At 38.2% G+C, this 17,489-nt stretch overlaps 1 protein-coding gene across 1 annotated transcript; it reads left to right on the top strand.

The window, feature by feature from the left end:
* The first annotated feature begins 1,747 nt into the window (after positions 1-1,747).
* si:dkey-264d12.5 (coiled-coil domain-containing protein 30) lies at positions 1,748-16,964 on the top strand. The gene is given in 20 exon segments (XM_055221769.1): positions 1,748-1,999; positions 4,090-4,266; positions 4,680-4,800; positions 5,939-6,129; positions 6,325-6,414; positions 6,840-7,005; positions 7,584-7,655; positions 8,825-8,946; positions 9,490-9,543; positions 10,054-10,143; positions 10,259-10,357; positions 10,957-11,018; positions 11,515-11,578; positions 11,949-12,040; positions 12,111-12,252; positions 14,707-14,837; positions 14,906-15,023; positions 15,383-15,444; positions 16,738-16,867; positions 16,869-16,964. Coding segments are annotated over 20 exon segments (2,058 nt in total). The 5' UTR covers positions 1,748-1,984; the 3' UTR covers positions 16,929-16,964.
* Positions 16,965-17,489: the final 525 nt, after the last annotated feature.

The following is a 17,489-nucleotide window of genomic DNA, read 5'->3' as shown; positions in this document are numbered from 1 at the left end:
GCCAGAGAGGACATGGCTGCTCTAGAGAAGGATTATGAAGAAGTGGGTGCTGATTCGATGGAGGGAGAAGGAGAGGAGGGTGAGGAATATTAACTTGTTTTAAAATGTGAAAAAGTGTCCCATGTTCTGTTTTGTATTTGTTAGAAATATTTTACATAGATTGGAAAGTTTTTGGAGGTTTCTTGTTCATACCACTTTTAATGAGTTCAGGGCTGTTACGTCATATAGTTTATAAATAAACGGCATTTCTTCAATAAACCACTTTTATGAACTAATGGCGTACTGTTATGGTGTCTGCTCACTATGTAATAGAATAGAGTCATTGCTAAGTGCCTAAACTATGAGAAGTTTTTGTGTGAATCATAGTGTGCATAGAATGTTATGTTTGATATTGATACTTACTGTAGCGCTTTGATTTCAAGTGCATCAGACCAAGGACGGCCTTACAGCGCCCTCTAGTGGTTTATCCTGCGCAGGTCAAAGGGACGGGAGCTTCAGATTTTAGAACAGAAATTGCTCTGAAGAGATGAACATTATTTGACTCTCGCTCCAACACGACGTTTTGAGGTTACCCGAACTGACCTACCTTTTAACGCTTACTCTGGAATACAATACAAAGTTATAATTCAAGTTATTTTGCTTTTTGTACTTGGATGTTATCTACAAGTCTCAGCCTACGATTTTTGTAGATCAGTGTTTTTACGTTACTTTTTGTTTGATATTAATGACATAAGACAAAATTGACAGTCTGTGGGAAAGCCTGGCTGTGGTGGAGCACTCTTGGAAATGCCTCCTCAGCAGTTTTGTTAATTCCAGATGCGATTAATTTGAAGATGACAAACACAAACAGGCCTCCTACTACATGTAAACATGCTGATATCATGATGTGACACTGTGTTAAAAGGTGTCAAACCTGGCTTCATTACAGGAGCGGTCAGTACACTTCTCCTTGTGAGTAAAAATGAACACAGTCAGTGCATGGTGCCATTCATCATGTGTATGAGCCTGGTATTCAGACCACCACCAGAGAACAGCCAGTCCAGGGAAGGGAAATACAGGAAACAGATTAGTGACCACTTTAAGAGAGCGAGGGGCTATCTCAGACCACACAAAACACTGTGAACATTAAGTACTGCAGGCTTTTTAGATGTTGATGACTTGGTGAATCAGAAACAATATACAAAGATTAAGGACAAATCACAATATGTAAAATGACCTCATCCGGAATACTTTACAGATGCCTTTCCTCTTCATAGTCCAGTGTGCATAGAACCAAGGTGCTGGTATAAAATAAATTAAGGGATGTTTATTTATGAATAAAAAGAGAAGAATAATATAAGTCATTATAGAAAGTGAGGCCAAGTAGGCTAAAGGCATTTGTTTCATAGAAAAAAAACAAAAAAACAGCCTCTAATAATAATAATAATAATAGTAATAATTTAATAATAAGTCATTTTTTAATTGTAGTTCATTAGTTTATGGCCTTTGTGCATGCATTTATTGAATTTGTAAAACAGTAGTAGACTATATTAATTGCAATATTTATAAACTATTATTAATGTTATTAATATTAAAATCTAATTGTTATCATTTTCTATAGTAAATTGTGGTTTTAGCCTATTTTCTTTACTGAATGGTAATGCAAAATCCTACACTACAAAAGTCCTTTAAACTTCCTTGAGAGATTACGTCCCGTTACTTTCCAAACCAAGTCCAGATGTCCCTGTTCTTCACCCCTCCCAGAACCACAAGACTGGAAAATCTTCACAGCTGCAACTTTGGGGCTTTCGTAAACACTGACCCTGCACAGTACGAGATTGGATAGACTATGTTAACTGTATTATTTGACGAAGTAAGACGAGCACGCATCTGATGGAGACCGCGTTACGATGGGGTTCATTAATATTTACCGATGTTTAACGACAACAACTTTACGCACGGGGGAGGCTGAGGCGTGAGGACAGCTGCGGGACAAGAGCAACAAATGGAGCCAGCCGAGGTATGCTCATGTTCAAAATAAATATACCAAATAAATACGTACGTACGTGTCTTGTTTTCAAGTTTGAAGTCAGTTTTGTTCTGTCGTGCAAAGGTATCTAATGCAAATCGCATTACGCACCACAACCGTCACGCAAAACATGTTCAAAGTTTGTGAATAGTCAGTTAGAATGTCCTAGCAAAGTTGTGTATTGGGTACACCGTTAAACGCGGGCTGGACTAAAGCTTTCTTTTGTAGTGAGACAAAAGTGGTCCAAAGCCCTGAAGTTGGACCGCCCAGAACTTGGCTGTCCTCTGCTTAAAACTGCAGTTAAAGACACAGCCCAGTCCACAACACAACTACAAAAACGTCAAACAAATATTACAATATTCTTTAGAGGACTGTGGGTTACTCTGAACTGCCACCTGAACGTGGTGGAGGGGTTTGAGCGCCCGAATGATCCTGGGAGCTATGTTGTTGGAGGCTTCATGCCCCTGGTAGGGTCACTAATGGCAAACAGGTCCAGGGGGACGGGTCCAGGAGGGAAGTCACTGAGGTAAGCAAGCTCCTCGATGGCAAGGCTCCGGGGATGATGAGGTGCATCCCGGGTACCTCAAGTCTCTGGAGATTGTGGGGCTGTCTTGGCTGACACGTCTCTGCAACATTGGGTGGTGGTCGGGGACAGTGCCACTGGACTGGCAGAGCGGGGTGGTGGTCCCTCTGTATAAGAAGGGGGACCGGAGGGTGTGTTCAGGGGAATCACACTCCTCAGCCTTCCTGGTAAGGTCTATTACAGGGTATTCAATCGGGTCCTCGAGGATTCATGGGAGTTTGCCCAATCAGTCCACATGTATTTTGTGGATCTGGAGAAGGCATTTGACAGTGTCCCTCATGGTGTCCTTTGGGGGGTGCCCCGGGAGTATGGGGTCCAGGGTCCTTTGCTAAGGGCTGTCCGGTCCCTGTATGACCGGAGCAGGAGCTGTGTTCGCATTGCCGGCAGTAAGTCAGACCTGCTGGGATGAGAATCAGCTCCTCCAAATCCGAGGCCATGGTTCTCAACTGGAAAAAGGTGGTTTGCTCTCTCCGGGTGGGTGGAGAGTCTCTGCTTCAAGTGGAGGAGTTCAAGTATCTTGGGTTCTTGTTCACGAGTGAATGACGAATGGAGCATGAGATCTGTGCAGCGTCCACCGTGATGCAGTCGCTGTATTGATCTGTTGTGGTAAAGAAGGAGCTGAGTCAAAAGGCAAAGGTCTCGATTTACCGGTCATTCTACGTTCCTACTCTCACCTATGGTCATGAGCTCTGGGTAATGACCGAAAAGACAAGATCGTGGATACAAGCGGCCGAAATGGGTTTTTCCCTGTCAGTCCCTGCTTAGATTGCTGCCCCCGCGTCCCGGCCCCGGATAAGTGGAAGAAAATGGATGGATGGATGGATGGGTCACTCTGTATGAATTGTGCAAGGCAGTAAAATAAGTTTTTCCATTTTGAGACCCTTTTGTATGATGTTTGCACCACCAGCCACTTCGTGGCACTGTGCTTCCTGTCAGCTTTTAAATAATGCAAAAAAGACAGAGCCAGTTGTAGTAAAAAAGTATGCTTTTGTGGAAATCAAATAATTACAATACTTAGGCTTCCACTGGCCCTGATATCTGATCATCTATAGTCTTAGGGCTTTCACACGTGGTTTGGTCTAGTCCTCTCCTGGATTAGTCCAAATTTATTTCCATCTTTAATGTGAGGTGTATGCATGTCTGAAAGTTACCCAAAGCTCTACAAAAACATGCTGCTATCAATGCAATAGGCCTATCACAATAATATATCAACAGAACAATAATTTTTGGGGGTCAGTATTTATCGTAGGCACTTTTTCTTTGTACTAATGGGGAACTTTTTGTTGTTTTTCTGCACATTGATGAAATTTGAGCTGAAGAGTGTTGGCTAACAAGTGGTTTAAAAACATGAATATCATTTTTATTTTGTTTTTTGTCTCAGAACCATAAATTGTTGTTGTTCAGTATTATCATTTATCATCTATATTTTCCTCAACAATATATCACACTTCAAAATGAGTTAGATATGTAGTCCTCTTAACCTTTGCTCTGAGTGCAGGAGGAGTTGTCGCAGATCACCTCATGGCTCTGGGAGCAGGGTCTGAGGCCTGGAGCCTCTGCAGATGAACAGCTGTGTTGTTTGTGGAGGGGGCTACAGCGAGCTCAGGGAAACCTCAGCAGCCTCAGTAAGACACTAGACTCACAACGATCGCAATACGCCGCAGAAATACTAGAGGTGAGGCTTTAGATAATCACAAGTTATTTATGTCCTCTTAGGGATATCAAAAGGGATGTCTAGATGAAGGTACTGCTCTGTCTGAACCGCTGTTAGACTTTAATGTGATTTTTATATTAACGCAATCTAACCACGAAGAAGAGGCTTAGTTGGAGTTAGTTTGTGATTACAGTAGTAGCAAAAGTAAGCTATATCCATTTAATCTGTTCTCTAAAAAGTAAAAGTTCTTTTTAACTGGCTATGTCACATTATTTTTACTTCAGAAAGTTCAGAAATGAGCAATGCTAGTACATTAGACACTGTTGTTTGGTAATGGTGTCAGTAATTAGGAATAGTTGTGGAATATAACACTACAATTTGATACTGTGACATCACTGTTTTGGATGAAATTGCATTATATTTGTGTGTTTAAGGTTAGTAAATCTTTGGAGCAGATTCGGGTGTTCACTGGACATAAAGACGTTTTGGCTCAAGAGATTCAAGATGAGAATGACCAGCTCAGAGAACGACTGCAGCGCCTGGTGTCTCTACAAGGTCTGCTGGGGAGTATATGTGTCTAGCCTTTACCAGAAAGAACAGACAGAAGTTACTGGAAAGTGCTGAACTAGAGACACCACTATGATTCTCCAGTGTTCCAACCTCAGTTACTATTACGATTTATGTTCAGGCAAGTGTAAGTACATAAGTGAGATAAGTGTGAGTAGCCCGCCACTGCCAATACTGTACTCCTCCAAGGCTGCTGAAGGTCAGAAGTAGATTTAGATAGTAGATAGTAGTAGTAGATTAATTAAGACTAAGATACAAGTGCCCGAGAATTTTGAATACCATCTCCAAAAGAATGAAGTATGGGCAAAGAATAAGAAATATGGAATATCAAAAGGCCATATTTGACTGAAAACCAAAATGGAAGAACAGGACGGTGGGCAACGGAAGCAATGGATAAAACAAATCGAAGAGGACGTCAAGGCCCAAAATGGGTTTCTTAACGAGTAGTAGATGTACAGTTGGAAAGTTGTAAATGGTCTCATTGTTATATAGCACTTTTCCACCTTCAAGGCACTCAAAGTGCTTTACATCAAGGAATCACCCACCCATTCAAACACACTGTGTACACTAGTGTATGTTAAGTGTCTTGCTCAAGGACACAACGATGGAATTCATCTGTGTGAGTTGGAATCGTACCGCAAATCTGTAGGTTTATTCTGTTTATATGCTGCACTGTTACTCTTTTGTACATAATAAGAAACAGTGTGTTACATTAGAGTCTATTTTTAGTTTATTTTTAATTTATTTTAAAATTATTTTAAGCTATCTATTATCTTGTTTTATTGCATGTTAGCATTTTCCTGCTGTTCTTGAACTGTGCGGTGCAATACTGGAATTTCCCCATCTTATCTTTGGATCATTGGATATCACCACTTAACCGATTCACACAAGTAGCTCTGTCATTTAGTATGTGCCATAAAACTCATCAGTGAAAAGGTTTTAACATTAAAATGAACTGGTTTGGATTGTGACATAGTAAACTATTTGTTATGCAGCATCAGAAAAGGTTCATTTGCAGTTATTTTTGGGAAGAATGAAGACTCTCCCTCATATATTACATCAGAATCAGTAAACAAAATCACAAACTAGGAACTTGCTTTGACGATATGATTGAATTTTCCAAAAGATTTACAGATAAGTGAAGTGGCTAAGATGCTGTACGACCAGGGCCTGACAGAGCTGATCCACAGCAGCCCCAGTGAACAGGTGGCCTACCTCCTGGTGGAGAGGGCCTCATTGCTAGAGACCTCACAGGGGACAAACACTGCAGGTCAGAATGGAACAGGGGGCCAGACCTGCACCTCCACCATGGGACATGTGAGTATGAATTTTAGTTTTAGTTTTTTCTAGCGTTCTATTTTGCATGGCCTAGTTTAGATCTTTTGTAAGACAGGATAAGTTCTCCTTTTAAAGCTACTCTGACCTTGATTTGGTGCTGATGTAGTTGTTCCAGGTTGCGTGGTTACAGTCAAAGTTTTCGGGTAATACATTTTGTAAATCACCTTTCTCTAGACTTCCCACAAGAGGGCACTGCGCCACAGCCAAAGCCCTTGGAAAAAACTCTTGGGACTCCACAAAAATCAGAAATGTCTGCTTATTCCTGTAAGTATGCGACCTATATCTTAACCATTTTTATCAAGCACATGCTATAAACCACATCTATCCGGATTTAGTGTCTAGTGTTTTGTAGACTGTGGAATAAATATGCTTTTAGTAAATACAGAAAAATATTGTAATCATGTGTAGTCAAAATACAAATTTGTAATGTTTCCATAGTGATTGATCCAAGAAAGAACCCCGACTTTATGTTAGTATAAACGGTCATTTACCTTGCCACAACGTTATATTTTAGTTCTCACTGCAATGGAGAAATGCAAGCGCTAGTCTGATACCTGACCACTAGATGTCACAAATTATAGCTATTTAGAGAGGTCAAATGTAAAGATTACATATTAAACCTTTATTTGAGGCAAGGTTTTTATCTTTTCCACCAAATTCTTCTGTTTTTTGTTTTGTTTTGTTTTTAGGCTGAGTCTCGACATTCGGCAGAACAAACAAACAGTGTTCAAAAAGAGTGTTATCGACTTGAGCGAGATTTGGAGGAGGGGTCCAGACGACTGGCCATGGCACACAATGAAATCAGGCAACTGACAAATGAGCTGGAGTGTGCACAGAAGATTCAGAGGGCCTATGGTGAGCAAATACTATACATACTAATGCAAATACCAATCATATTACAATCGATTATGTTGAATGATTATTGATTGCAAACTAACCAAAAATACACATTTGTGAGACAAAGTAGTGCCAAAGTCAGTCTGTATATTTGTACCTTATTTGACACAAGTTGCTATTTTTTATTTTTTTATTTTAAGTTTTACTGGCATTTGTTTGGTCTTTGTTATTGTATTGTAGTGTATGAGATACTTTGTTCAAGCTGTGACGTCACACCTCATACACTTAATAGTTAGCCTAATGTTAAACCAATGGAAAATTTAAAATGCTCAATACTAAAGTGAGCATTCATTAAAAAGTTTTATATACTATAAAGGGATAGATTTACCAGCAGTTTATGGGATTGTGCCACCACACCTTTGTTTACTTTTTAAGATTGTTTGGCTACTATACCTCTATGAGAGTTTTGCACTACAGAAATAAACATGGCAGCTTTCCAGGGTAATGAACGTTTTTTGACGTACCATCTTGAACTCTATACATAGAAAAAAGTAAATACAAAAATATATGAGCATAACTATTCTTTGTCATTTCAGAGCCTGAACTGCAAGCTGCAAAACATGAAGTGGATCAACTCAGACAGGAAGTAGAACAAATCAAGAAATATGGTGAACTTAATTTTTCTTATTTTATTTTCTTATTTTTTAAATATACATCCAAACAATTAACCTTTTACCCTGATGTTTTCTGTGGAATTTCCAAGACACAGTGAATGAATTGATAATGTTGCAAGCCCAAAAATTCTTTGGTTGAAGTAGAACTACTGTGGCTTTCGGTGTTAATCCTTTTATAGACCTGGTTTAGAGCTGGTTTAGAGCTGGTTTAGACCTGGTTTAGACCTGGTTTAGAGCTGGTTTAGACCTGGTTTAGATCTGGTTTAGAGCTGGTTTAGAGCTGGTTTTGACCTGGTTTTGACCTGGTTTTGACCTGGTTTAGACCTGGTTTAGACCTGGTTTAGACCTGGTTTAGACCTGGTTTAGAGCTGGTTTAGATCTGGTTTAGACCTGGTTTAGACCTGGTTTAGACCTGGTTTAGACCTGGTTTAGACCTGGTTTAGACCCGGTTTAGAGCTGGTTTAGATCTGGTTTAGATCTGGTTTAGATCTGGTTTAGACCTGGTTTAGACCTGGTTTAGACCTGGTTTAGATCTGGTTTAGAGCTGGTTTAGATCTGGTTTAGATCTGGTTTAGACCTGGTTTAGATCTGATTTAGAGCTGGCTTTGAGCTGGTTTAGAGCTGGTTTTGACCTGGTTTTGACCTGGTTTAAATTTGGTTTTGAGCTGGTTTAGAGCTGGTTTAGACCCGGTTTTGAGCTTTTTTAGATCTGGTTTAGAGCTGGTTTTGAGCTGGTTTTGACCTGGTTTAGAGCTGGTTTTGAGCTGGTTTAGACCTGGTTTAGAGCTGGTTTAGACCTGGTTTAGAGCTGATGGTACTTGTAAACGCCAACATTTTCTTAGGGTGCGTTCACACTTGGTCCTGGTTTCAGCACCATTTAGTCCTGATGTAGACTGAATTTGGTCCTGTTCTAGTCTTGATTTAGTTTTGGTCAAGTCTAGGTTTGGTTGAGTTTAGTCTGAGTTTTTGTGTGATCTATCTACGAATCACAGGTTAAGTATATTGAATTTATAGGAAACATTTGAACTACATTTAATTACAGGATCCATGTCATCTTGAAAATTACGACAGAATGTTCAAATTTAAACAATGAAATGGTTACATATTTTGATACATTTGTAAATATTTAGTTATCATATTATATATTGTTTTTCCTCCTGCAGAGATGAAGGGTCTGAGAGAGGCCAAAGAGACAAATGACCGCTTGGACTGTCAGATCCAGTGCTTACGAAGCAGACTGCGGACCATAGAGGCTGAGGGCGGCTTACAACAGAAGGGGGTGCTGGTGATAACAAAAAAATAGGCTATTGATACTTTGCTGCTGATGTCATCAACATTCCCTGGGGGTGTGATGCTAACTGGAGGTACCACTCTATCTGAAGCTCTGTTAGACTTTAATCTGAGCTTCATTTTAACATAATATGACCATAAAGGAGTGGAGTTGGAACTACCATAGGTCAGTGTTTTGTACAGTTAAACAAGTTACTCTCAAATAACATAAAATTCATAAGCTAGCAAGCATTAGCCTTTTTTTTTTTTTTTTAATTAAACATTTAAACTGAACCATGAAGGCGTATTGATAATAGGCTTCTGAAAATATGTTGTGTAAATCCATTTTGTATTTTCTATGGAGTTTTCAGCCAATCTTGATTTTTTTTTGGCTGTATTTGCTAATGTGTATGTTGTGTCACCTTGGTAACTGCTGAACATTACGCCATAGACATACACGGAAGCCCCCCTGCTTTATGTCACTGCAAAGTATCAGTTTGGTCCTATTTCTCTTTTTCACAATATCTCTCATCATAAATAATATTTCCTTTCAAAATAGAAGAAGTTTCAAACTGTGCATGCGCAGACAGACCCAACTTCAGAGCCTGAAGAGGTAAGGACCATATTAAGAGGAAACTTACTGCCCTGTGAAGAGTTTTTTCTGCAGTGTGAGAAACTAGAATAGCATCTGTGGTTAGTGTCATTGATTATAGGGATGCACAATTTTATAAAAAAAAGTATTGTGATTGTGATTACATTTGCAATATATTTTTATAAAGTAGGATCCTGCTTGGAGGGCACATTGTAAAGATCTTCTCAAAGGTATTTACATAGGAGAGAAGACTGAAATATTAACTGATGAACTAGTACAAGAGTCTCATGATTTTATGGAGGTCTAAGCTTACATACACAATAAAGATTTTTCTATGAAAGGACAATTTTTTTTTTTTCTTTGCAACGGAAATACTAATTCTTCTATCTAAATGATTGCACCAACACAAAATGCTATTTCAATTTGATTGCAAGATGATTGATATTGTGCAGCCCTATGTGACAGTATCTAATGCACAGATGTATGCATTTTTGCAAGAATCCACATTGAGATGTTGTATTGCTTTTCCAGATCACAGTTCTTCAGACAGAGGTGGAGAAGTTGCATGTCATCCTACAGGAACAGCAGACTAAAGCCGAGAAGTCCAGTGAATTGAATAAAGTGAGTTAGAAATAACCAAGTTTGTCAAATACTTCTGAAAAGCATAAAACAATGTAGATTTTCTTGCTTGTTCTTGTAATAAGGTTAGGTTGTTGCTTTATCTCATTCTTTACAGACTCTAGAAACTGAAGTGAACCAAAACATTGAAGTCAACATAAAATTACAGGAGAAAATTGATTCTCAGATGAAACGATTACTGGAACAAGAATCAGAGGTGGGGACTACTGCGACACTTGCCTGGCAAATCCAGAATGATATCTCTCTGTATTTTGTAGACAGATTCATTTAGTCTGATCCGCACACCCTCAGCTGTGATTCAAGGCCCGCAGACGTGATTGTGCAACCAGATTCATTTTTTTTTCAGTGACGCATTTGAAACAAAGGAGCTCATTGGTCACCATTGATTTACAGATAAAATCTAATTTATCTCAACTCAGATTAACAGAGTTTAGAGCTTGACTCATTTATTCTGAAGAAATCTGCAGTCCCCGGGATATATTTTTTTCCCTTTATTTTTTCTGATATGGACGAACCATGTGTGTCCCATATTGACTAATCCACCTGTCTATCATGCCCATCTGTACTCTGGGAGATTTGCAAGTGACTAGACTGATGTCTTCGGAAAATGTTGAAATTGACTTTACCTTTTGCGGTTTTGGATACCGGTAAAATGTATGTGGTTGCAGTCTTCTGTGCGAGTTCCTGTTTGACACCAAAACCAAAGAAAAGTGTACGAACATCTATAAACATCTAGAGTTGAAGTTGATTTTGATAACTTGTCAAACAGTCATTAAGCGTGTTATTCTATTTTAGATAGAGGCTCTGAAGCTGGAATTGGAAAATTGTCAAAGGGAAAACAAGCACCTGGAACAAATGTACGTTAAGTTAAACACACAAATTCAACATATAACAGAAAGAAACTATGTAAAAGTCAATAAGAAAACTACATGAAGAAGTAAATACATGTTTACACCATCACAATTACATGTGTACAAATAAACGTTAGGATCCTGTTTAGCTTTCCTTTTATCACTAGAGTTACTAATATATTTTTACATACTATTTTTTCCATGAGGATCAAGATTCAATATAATTCATTGATTCAACAGCAAAAATATAAGAGCAGCTATGTAAATCAATGTATGCAAAGAACTACGGATTCAACAACTAGAACTAGAATATTAAAATCTTAAAAATATGCACATATATGTATACTTTGAATGCAATATTGATTGTAAATGGAGTAAAATGAAATAAATATAACTTTATAAATTCAAATTCATGAAAAAATGATTACTTTTTTATTTCATTGTGTTTCTAAGCACATATAACTAACAATCTGTTCATTTGTGGATTTAACATTTTTCACAGACACCTGGATGTCTCGGCCAATTATCAGCAGCCCTCTGAAAACCTCAAAAGTGTTGCACAAAAGGTAAACAAACATTTTTATGGTGTATAGAAACTAAGATTCTTATAATTGGACTGTGTAACTTTTCTGGTAGAGGGTCCGTTACATGCTTGTCTCCATGGAGATGTTATTTTACCTGAAATGTATTAAACATATTTAATTTGCATTTATTCAGTTGGTGCGGTTGTGTTTTTGTTATCACTGTAAAAACATGCATCCTTCATGAATGGGGTCACTTCCGGAGATCTGAACTGTAACTTGATCTGGTGGAACTAGTGGCTTGTCTCAGTGGTGCTAGATAGTTTAATGCCATTCTGTGGAACATTCCTAATAAAGTAATAACCATGGAGACAAGCATGTTTTTTATCTTAAAGAGTGTGTGCATTTTCAGCAGGACGATTGTGATTCAGTACCCACCAAAGATGTGTGTAAATTAGTAAAGAAAGAGATCTGGGAAACTCTGAAATGCTTCGACCAAGAGCGAAGGTAAAAATGAACTGTATTATGAAAATGAAACTTAGAATTTTACAAATGTGTCTTAAAATGTCTTTTTCAGGAACTACCAGGAGATGCAGCAAAGACTTCAACTCAAATTGCGTTATGTTAAACTTAAACTGAAAGATGAGATGAAATGGAGAGATGAGAAGATGGAGGAGTTAGAGAGAGAGTTGTCCCTCTGCTCACATGCTTTAACCATGGTAACACTTGTATGACAACAATATAACAGCTGTGTCCCAATTCAACGGCCGCATCCTTCAAAGGACTCGGCAGCAACCGAGACGCACTGCTAACCCTAATGCTAACTGTTGTGGAAAAATTGAAATTCTAAATGAAAAGTAATCCATTTTTGAAGCCCGGTGAGTTACGAATACAAAAAAGGTTTATTCTTTGTTACAGCAGATACAGACAGGACAGGGCCCGGGCCTGCCCTGGCCACAGCCTGGTAGCCTCCCAGAGTCCCAAGTCTCTCTGCATCGCTTTCCTAGACCATCTTTCCCCCTGGTCCTTCATCTCCCCAAGCATCTGAGGTCTGACTATTTGTACCAGAATGACAGTGCTACATACATTTCAAAGCAGAGACCCATAAGATAATGAACTTTTACCCTTTTTATATAGATATTTGTAACTGTCACATTATTCAGTAAAAGGGAACACATGGATTACTTCTACTTTAAAACATTGTACTTCTTGTCACACACTTCAAATAGGAAGTATAAAAATATTTTCTGTAACTGGAACATTACCATGATCCATTTCCTCAATGATAAAACCATTTAGGTGTTAAGAAACGTCCTTCACTTTACATTTAAATGAAATATTTTTAACTTCTGCAAGAAATTAGAAGTAAACCTAAACTTTACGCACACACTACACTAGTATTAGAACCATAGATGCCCCACAGGTCTTCTGCAGGCTTGACTACGCCCTCCTCAGTGACTCTGGACAGGGAACAGTGGAGACATGACCCAACACACTTAGACCACTCAGTATGATGCATCGCTTGTCAAGGAGGACTCAGCTAGATCTGTCCACTGCAGAGTGAAAACCTGCAATGACAAACACATTAATAAAATTACAAAACTATTACAGGTTAGAATGAAACCAGGATCACACTGCGTGTCATAAACATTATTCAGATCTATTGGCCATTTATATAAATACAAAAAGCTAAATGAAGTCAGCAGCAGTACATATTTGAGAAATGCTTATTTTCACCCTTTAAATTGTGATTTCAATTTCATCATGATTTATCTTGCAGCCCTCATTAATATTACTACAGCTGTAACATGTCCCATACCTCATGAGTGTCAGTAGTGTGTGTGTGGAGCAGGTCAGCTCTCCTCCAGCTTTGTGTTAGGTTCACATTATTGCCATCTGCATTTGACCCATTTCATGCACCACCTGCATCTTATCAGCCCCCACCTTCTGTGACTCCAGCAGTGTTTCCTGTCCTAACACAAGAGTCTGCGGTTGAGAACAGCACATTAATGAGCAAAATAAACATTTTAAACAGTTTCCTCAGTATTATACGATTAGGTCTAATGGGCATAATAAACAGACACAGGTCTCTAGTCTCTTCATCAGTGTGAGCACAGATCGGTTAAATGTCATAAATCTGGCCAGTCCAAAGAGTGTTCTTTACTCTTTCATTTAAAAAACATTCATGGATTGTAAAAAGCAGATAAATCACAGAATTAAATGCATACACTGGGGACTTATATTACGTAATCTGCACATAAACATAAGTGTGTTAGACATAATTAAACTGTGCCTTTGTGTTTCCTACCTCCAAGCTACAACGGCCAAGTTCATGAAAACATGGTTATTTCCTCTTTGGAGTTTACTCCGTGGAGTTCATTTCTCCTAACAGTAAAACATGATTCGTTTCTTTGCAATCTGTCCAAATGCAAAAGTTTGAGCGGATGTTTCACTGTGTTAGCTACAGGCCAAACTTCTTTGTCAATTTTGTGAGCGTTTATGTCACGTTTACAGCAGTGTTAGTAATGATTTCATAAAAGGATGAAGGATGCAGCTGTTGAATTGGGATATGGCTAATATTATCCATGAGTTTCAGACTATGAGAAATTATCATTGTTGCCATGGCAATTAACAGTTCAAAACACAATCTTTTAAAGGTGAAAAGTCCTCAAACTTCACCAATTAACAGGATGCTGAAACCCATAAATAGGGGCCATTTTCAATACTTTTTCATCAATAATTAGTTTTGAATTGTTAACTGCTATGGCAACAGTGATCATTTTTCATCACTCAGCAATATGTCCATATAATAAGCTACTAATATGGAAAGTATGAGGAAAGATGGGTCCAAAAATTTTATGTCGAAACAGTGAAAATATGTGACTTTTTTTTTCCTTTTACCATAACCCATTATCTTAATTAATTTTTACATTTTTGTTGTAGATTAAATTAATTTACACATTACTGTTTGATTTCCCTCATAACATCATTAGTAAAAGTTAAATGAGAAGTTGTATCTAAAACATAATTGCTACTTATTTAATTCAATATTTGATTTTAGTACTTTTATGTCTTATACTGCATTTGAAGTGCCAATGCCTACTTCATAATACTTCATGAAACTCTGGATACATCTTGGCCTCAAATAATACTAAAATTAATTATCTTAACAGGAAAAGGAATTCAACATGAACATAATGATGGAAAATGACAAACTCCTTATCGAGAGGAGGCGGCTGGTGCAGGAGCTGAGTGAAGAGCTCAACAGCAACAAGAAACACATCCACTTTGCACTTCAGACCAGGTAACAGTCAGTATTTAAACTACATTATATCATTCATTTCTTTAACTCATGTATTCTACCAAATTTAGGACAGATCTTCTGGAAATGGAGAATAGAACACTGCAAAATAGAGTAGTTGACTTGTCCAATCAGATCACCACAATGGAGATCTTACTACGGAACGTCCAGTCTCTGAGAGCAGCTGAGGTATAGGACACACATTTTTATTTGTGTATTTATTTTTCTTTTTGTTTATTTATTTATAAATGGCTAAATCACAGATCACAGATTTCAACAGAATAAATGAGCGAGTGCTAAACTTTTTTAATCTGAGGTGCGATGAATTTGATCAGACTCGTAACATTCTGTGTAAAAACTACAGAGATATGGTTCTGGATTTGCCAGGCAGCCTGTAAAACATTGTTCATCTAAATGTCTTTTACAGCATACATTATATTTTTACACACATCTTTTGGTGGGTTTTAGGTTAACAATTCATACAAGCTCAGTCATAAAACCTGTTAAAAAATAACGGTCATAAACTATACACAATTGTTTCTTGTTAGGAGCTGAAGAATACCTGTGATCTTCGAAAGGTCCTAACTCAACTTCCTGCACAGACACCCAGGTAAGTCTGATCCTCCAGCTGGGCACTCCTGAACAAACTTCAAATCCAGTGCCACAATGCAAATTACCCCAGTAACACTAAAGCATGGGTCAAACAAAGAGTGCCATTACCAAACTGTTTTACCCTTATGTTCAACAACCACAGCTGCATATGTGAGGTACTTTGCCAGATCATATATTCAATGTAATGAAGTGGCTTGGATGAGCAGTGAAACATCTTCACTCCTACAACTTCGCCCAGTTCACAGATATGACTTTTGGCTTTACTATGGATCAGACCTGGATAAAAGAGGGCAGCCCTTCTTTCCGTTGCATTACTTATAACAATGAATGGGTGAATTGGTTAACTTCAACTTCAACTTCACTTTATTTGTGTCCCCCATGGGGCAATTAGTTTTACAATAGAGAGAAAACAAAAAAGACAAACACATATAAAAACATTGAAAGGACACAAGAAAAACCAGTACATATTTGTCTATCCACAGAACAGGAAAAATACACAGCGGTAAGTAAGATTAAAATGGGTTTCTACCCTGAGCAGCATTTAAAAGCAAAATGGCCGCAGGAATAAAAGAGTTCTTGTACCTATTACTCCTCACTGAAGGAAACCTGAGCCTAGAGCCAGAAGGAAGAAAACTAAACTCATCATGAAGAGGATGAGCGTCATCAGACAAGATGCTCAGAGCCTTCCTTCTCACCTGTCTGGAGAACAGCTCAGACAGAGAAGTCTGCTGGGCCCCCAAGATTTTCTCACTCTCAAGGAATGACGTTATATCTTGAATTAAAAATGTTACATTTTATTCTTAATGTCTTATGCTACAATCAGTCAAAATAATTCAATGATGACAGAAGTGTCATGGCACATTTTATTTTATAAATGTTTCTGCTGAACTTAAAGGTGCACTGTGCCACATTTCTGGTAGAAAGTTCACCATTTGCTTGTTTTTGTGAAGGTATTGCCTGGAATGCTTCACAGTAGGGCTTTAAACTTACCGGTAATGTGTTTTTATGTGGAAAAATTGTACACATATATTTTACACTGAAAAATTAGCATTTTTACTGGGCAGGGCCACCTCCACAGATCTGACCTGTGACTTGGCCTGGTTGTCTTTATTGAGATACTGTGGCAAAGCAGTAACATCACCATGGAGAAAATCAGGTGGCTGACACTCTCCACAAAGGTTACACAGTGCATCTTTTAACATTATTCAGCATCAAATAAAATTCTATTAAGTTCTTGTATCTCCACGCAGTTATTTTGACTGAGCTTTTTCCATCATTTCCTTTGCTTCAGTTTCCCGTCATCTGATGTGACCTGTCAGACATGTTGTTCGCTGGAAGGTGCAGAAACGTGGTCGCCGTGCTCTAGTTTAGCTCGTTCTGCAGAAATGGGATACTTCAACCTCAATTCCAGCCACAACCATTGTCACCTCAACACCACTGACTCATAACACACAAGCTACGGTCTACATGCTACTAAAATAAATAAATACAAGTGGGGTTGAAAAGAAAACACGGTCTACATGCTACTAAAATAAATAAATACAAGTGGGGTTGAAAAGAAAACACAATGGCTCTTCTTTACATACAGAGTGCTAAACAATTTACTAAATATGAAAAAAATTGTAAAATGTTTTTTGTTGGTGTTATCACAAAAAAAATTAAGCTGGATTTTGTTAATTGGTAAAAGAGTTGATACTTTATTTTGATACCCCATTGATTAAAAACACTGTTTTAGACAATAACTATAGAATTTAATTTTCAAAACAAAATAAGTAGTTTAATGTTCCCATGTTACACTAGTTCAAATATAGAGCAGGGCCGGCCCAGTCTATAAGCAGGATAAGCAGCTGCTTAGGGCCCCGAGGCCACCAGAGGGGCCCCAAGACCCCAAACATTTTACACTGAAAATAATATATCAAGTTTTATTGGAAACAGGGCGTGTGTGTTTACAGCAGCCTAAATATCCCTCTCAAATGATTACATTTGTTTTATATCTATAGTAGCAAAGTCAGGCAGAGGTGAGGGCAGCTATGTGTTTACACC

This window comes from Periophthalmus magnuspinnatus, chromosome 5, assembly GCF_009829125.3.
Source record: "Periophthalmus magnuspinnatus isolate fPerMag1 chromosome 5, fPerMag1.2.pri, whole genome shotgun sequence".
In the NCBI taxonomy this organism is placed as follows: Eukaryota; Metazoa; Chordata; class Actinopteri; order Gobiiformes; family Gobiidae; genus Periophthalmus; species Periophthalmus magnuspinnatus.
The sequence above is the reverse complement of the archived record's forward strand: the minus strand, read 5'-3'. Positions and strand labels throughout refer to the sequence as shown.